The following is a 10,230-nucleotide window of genomic DNA, read 5'->3' on the forward strand; positions in this document are numbered from 1 at the left end:
GGGTCTTGAAAGAAACTTGAGTATTAGAGTGTGCAAACTGGTTACCAAGCATGCCCACCTTGAACATCTATTGCATACAGAACACGTCAAGGCCCATCCAGCAGGGAAGATGCAAAGAACCTTGACACAGGGTTCAGCCAGACACACCTACTTCCACAGAACCTTACCTGGCCAAGCCTCTCTGGACTGCTGTGGCAGTGCAAGGGCTCATGGTATACCACAGACCTGAACAGTCAGAAGGGTTGGGGCATTGCGAGCAGGACTAGAAAGAAGGGGAAAGAGGCAAAAGCTTTATGCACCTGCTAACCATGCCAGACACGAGGATGAGCCCGCAGGGAAAACACTGCCACAGACTTGCAGCTCATCCAGATCGGCCAGTCTCCCCCTAACTTGGTTTTGGGGCATTAATGAGTCAAACACTACAAATCTGTCATTTCAGGATATTGGGAAGGAGTCTAAATTTTAACTGAAGTCTTCGTGGGCTGTGTACCAGTATGATGCTGAGGGGTTGGGCTTAGTGAGCAGCTTTTAGGTACATGGAAGACTCCACAATCTTGCAGCTGAGCTACTAGACCCAAGCCTTATGACAACTACGGTAATGGCTGTCTGTTTATTCTTTGCAGAATAGTTCATAAGGGAATGTCTATATCACGCCCAAATGCTGTAGTCGGAAGGTGTCGCATGATACGACACTCAAGAGACAAGAAAAATGAGCCCAATCCTCAGAGGTATGTTCTCTGTGTTCTTTTGTATTTATGTTTATGTTAGATTTATTTTTTTATGTATATGAGTGTTTTACCTGCATGTAAGTATGTGCACTACATGTGCTCCTGCTGCCCTCGGAGGTCAGAAATGGTCATCTGGTTCTCTGGAATCGGACTTGTGACCCACCGTGTGGGTTTCCTCTACTCGAGTAGCCAGGGTCATCTTTCCAGCTTCCTCCTCATTCTAACTCACTCTCCCTCCTTTCAAGTGGGGCAGGCTCTAGTCAGGCTTCGCTCAGGGCCCTGTTCCTCCAGTGAGGTAGAGGTATTCCATCTGTGGTAACTGTCCTGGGCAGGGGCTGTTGGGGAAGATGTTCAGATGTTGACCAGCTTCTTAAGATTCATGATTCTCCCTTTGCACTTTTCTCCTGGTAGGTTTGACCGGATTGCTCACACAAAGGAAACTATGCGGTTTGATGGTTTGAACTCACTTACATACAAGGTGTTGGACGTAGAGAGATACCCATTATTTACCAAAATCACAGTGGACATTGGGACACCAAGATAGCATTTTGGAACGAATAAGAGACCTGAAAATGGCCAGGGGCCTCAGATGTGTGTCTCTGCCAGTAGACTGGGCTGGTCCCTCTCATTTGTACAATCTGAATGATAGTGTTCCTTGCTGTCATTCAGACACCTTTCCAGATGCCCATGGCGAATGCAACATTCACCCCAACCTGGCTTGGCACTGGATGAAATTCTGCAAGGCGTTTGTCAGTGTAAAAGCATTTGGAGGCTTCTTGGACATGTCCATTGTGTCACCTCCAAAGAAACAGAACTGTAAACAACTCAGAACTTAGTGGCTGTGGATCACATTCCCACTGGTGAAACTGCTAAATCCTGAAATGGATAAGAACTTTGCTTTAATCTGTGATGTTCAGACTTCACGACAAATTGAAGACTGCTGCTGGATTCAGATTGATGTGATACTCTTGAATTTTTTTATACAAAAATCAAAATTTCAGTCAGTCTCATGTTCTGTCCCTGTCCTATGTTCTCTCAATGGTATGCAACTATTGCAATCACTGTGTGTGTGTGTGTGTGTGTGTGTGTGTGTGTGTGTGTGTGTGTGTGTGTGTATGTGTGTGTTCTTAGCAAAAGAATTTAAAACTTGATCCTGGAACTTGGTGCCCTGTTAGTGTGTGGAGTCTGAGGCCTTGCACTCAGAGTGGGGACCTCAGCTCCTCTCACCCACATGGCCTGTCTCCAGATCCCTGGCTGGTTTCTGAATGTAAAGCTTTGGGGATGTTTGTTTGTTTGTTTTTTAAGAAGCAGTTTGTGGTGTTTTAAAAAATAAATCGAGATCTTCTAATTACTCTATAGCTTGATTTTGTGTTGATCCAAATTGGAATAGCTATTGAGTGTTAAGTCATGACAATTTATTTTTCTAGGCATGCTATGTAAACTTGAATTTCCTATGTATTTTTATTGTAGTATTTTAAATGTGGGGAAGGAACTGAGTGTTTTTTAGGGAGAAAAATAATGTATGCTGTAGTGGTCACAAGTGAGCCTCTGATTTGGCCGGCAGGCAGGCAGAGCAAAATTACCCTCAGGTCCCCTGGTGAGGGCAAAGCCTACAGGTCAGCATCATCCTCCAGACTCTGGGTCAGGCATGTGGGAGACGGCCTCTGCCTGCCTGGAACAACTCTCCCTCCACTCCCCCAGGTGGGCCTGGTGGAGGGACCCTCAGCCTTCTAGAACTGACCTCTCAGGGCCCTAGGCTGTGGGGTTGAGAAATCATAGCAGTCAGGTTGTTCACCGTCCCTCAGAGCCTCGTGCCACACTCCCTGACCCACCCAAAGTAACCAGTTCTTACTCCCTCTTGCTCTTTTTCCTCGGCTTCCTTCCCCACAAGTTCCCGTGGCACTCAGGTCAGACTTCATTCTCCAGCATGATTGTGCCTTTTAATTAGAGACCTAGAAAGTTCACCGGAACCCACACCTCCTCCTTCCTGAGAATCCTGGTGCCTACAAAGTCCCTCATCACCACTCAGGGTTTCAGCAGGTGCTGCCCCTCCTCAGTCTAATCCACAGGGGTCATTCGCAAACTCACCTGTGCTGGTGTGCAGTGTCTGGAGGTATCGAGAGCATCAGGCTGGGAGGGCTTAAAAGAGGCAGCCTGGGTTGACACCCTAAGATTCGCAGTCTAATCCCAGAGCTAAGCCCCCTTCTTCCTTGTGGCAGCCTGGGTAGATGCCGAGAGGAGGGATGGCTCTGATCCTTCCTGTGCCTTCATTGCTCTGAGCATCACAGTGCTGACTTGCTGCTCGTTCCGGAAGCTTTCCTAATGTGTGGGTTAGAGACTTATCCCCAGCCAAAGCAGTCAGGCTGTGCAAGATCTGTGCCCCCTCCATGGCCCATCCCCCTAGCAGGTCACTGAAACCGATACTGCTGCAGTGAGAGGGCTTGGGGGAAATGGAGAGGACTTTTCTTCTGTCCCCAGATCCCGACTTTTCCAAAGTGCCTTAAAAGAAGGGAGACAGATGCTGGGTGGCGGTGTCTGTGTCACCTCCTTGCCTCCTAAAGCAAAGCTGCCTTTTCTCAATGCTGTTCCTCTTGGGTTTTCTTCATGTCAAATGTAGTTCAATTGCAGAACCAAGGGAAATTGTCTTGCCTGTTCCTCCTCCTTCCAGTATTCTCCGGGTCACCTCGGGGCCCGTGCACAACTAAGATGCTGCTGGGCATGGACATTTGCCCTGCCCAGGAGATGCCGATGTCAGCCTCCTGTTTGGGGCCTGGAGGATTGAGGAGTCAGGGAGCATTTCCTTGGCCTGCGAGTTCAGATCCCCGTGTCTCATGCTGTGCCTGTCTCTGTCTTTGTTTGCTGTTGACCTGTGTAGAGTGGCTTTGGGAAATACCAGTGGCACAGGAAGTCAAAGGAAATGCTCTGCTGGCCTTCAGCCTGGCAGGGTCCACACTGACCACTGAGCTGTTCTAGATACCTGTGATGCTGTGTATGTACTTTGATATGCTGTGTATGCAAATGTGTGTATTTACCACTGGGCCTAGGGGCTGGTGTGGGGGAGCTGTCTCTGACCTTGATGTTCAGAACAGACATCTGTATTTTTGCCTTTGAAATGCAGTAATATAACATGAATAAATGACCCTATCTTTGTAAGTGTGATTTCTCTTCTAATTTAAGGGGTTGGGTAGAGAGGGAAGAGGGCAGCAACAGGCTACACATGCCTCTGAGAATTCGTGAGTTTCCTCATAGAACCTTCATTCTTCTTATCTGACAGTGAGAAGATATAATGTAGAGACTATTTACTGTAGACTTAAAACAGATGATATGTTTAAACAGGTACTCACTACATAGATTCTATTCCCAGTTCAAAATAAAACTGTCCCTAGCAGTACTCTGACCAAAGTCTGCCATTCTCAACAAACATCAGGATTGGTCTGAGGGCCATCAGTGCAAGGGAGTCACAGTGTAAATTACACGCTATTTTCCCATGTTGGGGTTCTTGTCAGCCCAGAGAGTTTAAACTAGTATTATAGAGTTAGGGGATCAGAACCTAAGAGCCACCAGCTCTCAATAAGCCAGTTAAACAGGTCACAGTGAAAAGCAGGAAATGGAGATTTGTTCAGTGTGGGTACTTAAGAGGTCCTGCCCCAAGTCTTTGGCTTCCTACTGTGTGCTTAGGTTGAAGTAGAGGGCAGGAGATAATGCACTGCAGAACAGTCCTTATCAAGGAGTGGTCCCACCTATCTCCATTGTCTTCAGCTCTAGTCTCTCCTTCCAAGTCATCTGCTAGCAGTGTGGGAAATCTCTTTCCAGGAGACACATTTCCTCTCTGGCTGACAAGTTAGCCTTTTCCTCCCAGCATGAGATTCGGGAGAAAATTCCAGTTCCCTGGGGTGCATTGTCACTGTAATGTGATTCCTAAAGGAAGGGACAGAAGTGTCTCTCCCTCTCCCTCACTTAAGATTTGTTTGTATTTTGAATTAGGGTTATGTGTGTATGCACACGTGCGTGCAGGTGTCCGGGGAGGCCAACAGAGGGCAGCATATCCTCTAGAGCTTGAGATAGAGGAGGTTGTGAGCAGCCTGAAGTGGTTGCTGGGAACCAAATGTGGGTCCTCTGCAAGAACAGTATGTGCTCTTAACCACTGAGCCATCTCTTTAGCCCTGCCAGGAGTGTCTCTTTAGAATGTCCTCGTTACCCCGGGACTATTAGAAAAGCATCTTGACCAGTTACTTAAAACAGTACATCCCAGGTGTGTCCTCTTTTACCCCATGTCAGGCACCACAGCCTCTCGTAGGCTGGCTGACTAGACTTGAAACAGGCCAAAGTTGTCAGTGTGCCGGAGATGCTGTTCTGGCTGTCCTACGAGAATGAGGCAAGAAAAACGAACATTGGTTAGTCACCCCGGGACCATCTGGGTTAGCTACACTACTGGAGGAATACAGTGGCTTCTAACCTAAGAATCCATAGGAAATATTCTGATGTGACCTTCCAACATGATGCACTCGGGACTTTTGACAGTGTTCTCATAGAGCACAATGAAAAAACAATGTATTAGCCAGGTGGTGGTGGTACACACCTTTAATCCCAACACTGGGGAGGCAGAGGCAGGTGGATCTCTGTGAGTTCAAGGCTGGGCTGGTCCGACAGCCTCCAAAACAATACAGAGAAATCCTGTCTCGTAAAAAAAAACCAAAAAAAAATGTATTTTCCTTCTCACACATGACTTCTCTCAGCATTTCACATCTGACACCAGGTGTATGGACTCTCTCTAGTGTAACTCATTCTGAAGTCACAATTGCATGCCACAGGCTAATGACTCAACCACAAGATTGTCCTACCTCCAACACTAACAGCAAGTTAATAGGTTGTGACCTGCACTCCTGACCAGCTGGCTGTAAATCCCCAGGATCTTTGCTGCAGGGTCAAGTAATTTGCCAGGATGGTGCACGGAACTCAGGGAAGCATACATTTACAACTTGTTATAAAGCGATAGCTCCATCCAGGCCTGTAATCTTGAGCACTCAGGGCTGACCCAGGAGAATCACAAAAGGTCGGGGCCTGCTTGAACAGACTAGTGAGACACTGTCTCAGAAATACAGAAAGAAACTTGAAATAGCTTAGTAGTGACCGGGTGGTGGTGGTACACACCTTTAATCCTATCACTCGGGTGGTAGATAGAGGCAGGTGGATCTCTGTAAGTTCGAGGCCAGCCTGGTCTGCAGAACAAGTTCCAGGACAGCCTCCAAAGCTACAGAGAAACCCTGTCTCAGAAAAATAAAAAGAAGAAGAAAGAAATATTTCAGTAGTTGACCACTTGCCTTGTGTAAGTGAAACTCTGGGTTCAACAATAATAAATATAAGTAGTAGCAGAGGATATTGGGTCTGGAGAGATGGCTCAGTAGATAAGAGGGCTTTCTGTACAAGTGTGAGAACCTGAATTTGAATTCCCAGAATCCGTGTAAAAAGCTAGGCATGGCTGTAACCTCAGCTATAGAGAGAAGAAAAAAACCCAGTGTCGTCCTCTGGCCGTCCGTGCACGCGTACACACACACACACACACACACACACACACACACAGGGTCAGGCCTGTGGGAAGGGGAAGGGAACCCCAAGCCTTCTCTGAGTGTACCCCCAGACATCTCCCTGTGTTATCTATCCGGAGGGTCACTCAAACACTGTTCTTTTGGGAAGTTCTGAAGGCTTCATCTTATGATGCTGATTACAGGTGACCCATTTGTGATCTGCCAAACCTTTATTTAGCCTGTCATTACTCCTGGTGTGACTGGGTTGAGAAGGATGCAAGTTCCTGCATTCTCCTCATGATTTCGTCTTCCTAGTGGTCAGCTTCCATCCAGGAGTCCACCAGAAGTTACTTCCTAAAACAAAGGACATGTGTGTCCTGAAGGCGAGTCCAAGGAATGCGTGCCAGGAGCAAAGCCAAATGTGAGATCTAAAGTCCCTGCCACTACTGCTAAGAAAGGCAGGAAAGTTTTCAGGGCAAAGACCAAGTGTGTGTCCCATCAACCACAGTGACACGGGCCTTGGCAGTTTGTAAGGTTAAAAGGGCAGAATGAATAGGCGTGTTGGCACATACATGTAGTCTCAGCACTCAGGAGGCTGAGTGGATCTCTGAGTTTGAGACCAACCTGGACTACTCAGTGAGGCCCTGTCTGGAAGAAAAAAAGAACTGGAACTTCTTACCTAGTCAGAAAGGAAATGAGATCTGGCTGAGCCAGTTCTTCCAGCCAAGCCTCGTTTCCTCCTTTGACCATGTCCCCCGGCAGGGAATATAGCTGCGGCATTCTTGTGGGGCTGACCCATGCAAAGGTCACGGTCACTGACTTTTGTGGGTATAGTGTCACTGGGTAAACATTATTAGACCAAACTCAGAGGTTCCTGAGGACATGCGTATATCACCCAGACACAGGCCATGGTGACTGAAGGGGAAGGGCAGCAGCCCGTTACAGATTGTTACAGGGGAAGGCAGAAAGCACACAAACCACGGTCATTACTACTGTACTGGCTGTCTCTGCCTTCGCCCTTGCTGTGTGACTCTGGGCAAATCAGTTTCCCTTCCAGACCTCTCCAGTCTTTTTTGTTCTGTTTTGTTTGTTGTTGTTTGTAAAGGGAAGCCTTCCCGCCAGCCTGGTTCCAGAGCAGCATCAGTCCCAAATAAACACACAGGAGGCTATATTAATTATGAAGTGTTGGCCTTGCTTGTTTCTTACTGGCTAGCTCTGACTTAAGTAATTACCCCATAATTGTTAATCTAAGTATTTCTCTTACCGGAGAAGTTTCCCGGCTTCCTACCACATGGTGTTACATCTCGACTCTCTGTGTTTCTCCTACCCAGAGTCCTCTTGGATTCCTAGTCCCACCTATCTTGGTTCCCTATTGGCCAACAGGGCTTTATTGACATATACACAGGACTTCCCCCATCAGTTGTTGTTTGTTTTTCAAGACAGGGTCTCTCTGTATGGTCCTGACTTTTCTTGGAACTCACTTTGTAAACCAGGCCTCAAATTCAGAAATCTGCCTCTGCCTCCTGAGTGCGCACACGCACACGCACACACACACACACACACACACTGCGACACACACACACAATGCGCACACCCTACTTTGCTTTTGATTTTTTGTGAGCTGCTCTCAGAACCCACCCCTGGTCTCCTGTGTAGCTCTGCCCTCCCAACAGAGAACCTCCCAATTCTCTGGTCTGTGATGTGGATAAATTCACTGTAACTTCATTTTCATTTGTGACAACAGCAGGACCAACCCTGCCCTCCACCCAGCCTGCACTTTAGGGTGAGGTGTTTTTCTACCTGCTAAGGAAAGGTCTGGAGAGGCTTGAGGGTATCCCCTCCCTTTGGTCTGTGCTGATTGTGGCATCCCCACCCCCAGATACTCCTTTGTCTCTGCTCTTCTTTCCTCCAATCCACCTTTTACCTTTTCAAATCAGCTTGTTGATGAGCCCCCTCCTAAGCTCAGCCGAGGGAGGGACCTGCGGGAGAGTCACGGGAAGGGGGTGGAGTGTGGACTGGTCTCTATTCAGCTCCTGGGGGAAGGCGATCCAGGAACCAAGCTCCACATCAGGTCCATTGCAGCTGGACTTTGGAGAGAAGACTCTCAGTGGAAATGCAGATAAAAAAAAAAACAAAAACAAAGCCCAGTGACGTACATTCCTTAGGCTGTAGCCAGATCTGCTGATCTAGGGTTGTAATTCCAACAGTTGAAAGGCTCAGGCAGCAAAATTCAGAGGCCAGTGTTGGCTACAGAGAGAGTACCAGAGTAGCCTCGGCTATAGTGGCCAGACCCTGTTTCAAAAACAAAGCCAAGGAAGCTAGAGAGATGGCTCACCAGTTAAAAGCACTTGCTGCTCTTGCAGAGTCCCAGGTCCGGTTCCTGGTACCCACCTTCATTAATGACTCACAAGTGTCTGTAACTCCAGTTCCAGAAGATTCGACTCACCGCCCTGACCGCGATGGGCACTAGGCATGCACATCCCTGACCGCGATGGGCACTAGGCGTGCACATGGTGTACATGCAGGCAAAACACCCACACATGTGAAATAAGTCTAAAAACAAAATTTAAAAAGCCAAGCAAATAAAACAATGAGATGTATTGTTCTATGTACAAGAGTTAAATGGAACAGTCTGATTCATAAAGACAGAAAGCAGAGCATGAGTGCCAAAAGCTCCAGGGGGAGGAGGGTAAGGAGTTGGTGGATGAACGCTGACTTTAGTTAAAAAGACTGGCAAAGTTCTGGAGACGAATGGTGATGATAGCGTAACATTATGAGTGTGCTTGCTGCACACAGAGCTGTACCTCTTCACACGGTCATGCCGGTGGAGGAATGACTTAGTGGTTAAGAGCACTCGTTATTCTTCCAGAGGACCTCAGCTCGGCTCCCTTCACCTCCTAGACCTCTAGCCTCAAAGGATAACACCGTCTAGCCTCCTAGGGCACCTGCACATATGGCAATCTCTCTCTCTCTCTCTCTCTCTCTCACACACACACACACACACACACACACATGATAAATCTTTCTTAAATGGTGTGCTATGTTAAATATATTCCACAAATTGTGTATATGTGTGCGTGTACCAGGTGTGTGTGCCCCTGCATATACAAGCAGAGTCCAGACATGGTCACTAGGTGTCCTCCTCCGTTGCTTTCCATCCAGTTGTCTGAGACCGAATCTTCTCACTAGCTTTTCAGCTCCTATGGCTGGCTAGCGAGCCCTGAAGATCCACCTGTGCTGTGTTTGTAAGAGTACTGGCACGCCTGGCTCTTACGTGCCTGGTGGGGGTCTGAACTGTGGTGATGTCTTGTTTGTACGAATAAAGAGTGCCTGAAGATCGCAGGGTGGAGCCTGCCACTAGCTGGCAGACAGACAGGAAGAGGGCTGGCCAGAGGAAGGATGATGGGCTGGAGGAAACAGGAGCTCACTCTTTTCAGCACGGATGTTGGTGAGGTGAGGTGTGGCTGTGACTTGCTCCTTCATCTTTCTCATCCTTCACCTTCTACCTCTATGCCTGACTCTGGGCTTTTATTACTAACTCCCATCGGAACTCGGGTAGCACTGAACCCAGGTCAAGGGGGTGACAGGGTGCAGTGGCTAGCCCCAGCATCCACCAGAAGGTTAGCAAGGGAGGTGGCTGGCCACACAGGGCCTGCCACCTGAGGACTGTCAAATGGTAGAGGCTTAGCTTGATTTCTAAATCCAGTTTGACAGTCTGCCCCAGAGGACTGACTTGTGAGTTGCTACTTTTCCCCAAGACAAACATCCTTCCTCCCCCAGAGGCTAGACTGCAAGGTTCTGACGTATGTACAGCCGTCCCTTAGTCAGGTGGGAATCGAGTGTGAAAAAGTGAAACCGGGACTCAGGCAGAGCACAGACCAGAAAGCAAGAGCCCACTCGTTTTCATCTAGTGTTGGCAGAAACTAGGGCTTGGGCTTAATAGTTTTAAAAGGAAGAAGTGACAATTGAGGGCTGGA

At 48.0% G+C, this 10,230-nt stretch overlaps 1 protein-coding gene across 1 annotated transcript in view; it reads left to right on the top strand.

The window, feature by feature from the left end:
* Positions 1-3,881, top strand: part of B4galt1 (beta-1,4-galactosyltransferase 1) — a 50,108-nt gene extending 46,227 nt beyond the window's left edge. The window contains exons 5-6 of the mRNA XM_005078859.4: positions 624-728; positions 1,140-3,881. Of these exons, the coding sequence (XP_005078916.1) occupies positions 624-728; positions 1,140-1,272 (238 nt within the window). The 3' untranslated portion in view covers positions 1,273-3,881. The remainder of the gene's footprint in view (positions 1-623; positions 729-1,139) is intronic.
* The last annotated feature ends 6,349 nt before the right edge of the window (positions 3,882-10,230 follow it).

The sequence above is a fragment of the Mesocricetus auratus genome, unplaced genomic scaffold, assembly GCF_017639785.1.
Source record: "Mesocricetus auratus isolate SY011 unplaced genomic scaffold, BCM_Maur_2.0 Super-Scaffold_6730, whole genome shotgun sequence".
Lineage (NCBI taxonomy): Eukaryota > Metazoa > Chordata > Mammalia > Rodentia > Cricetidae > Mesocricetus > Mesocricetus auratus.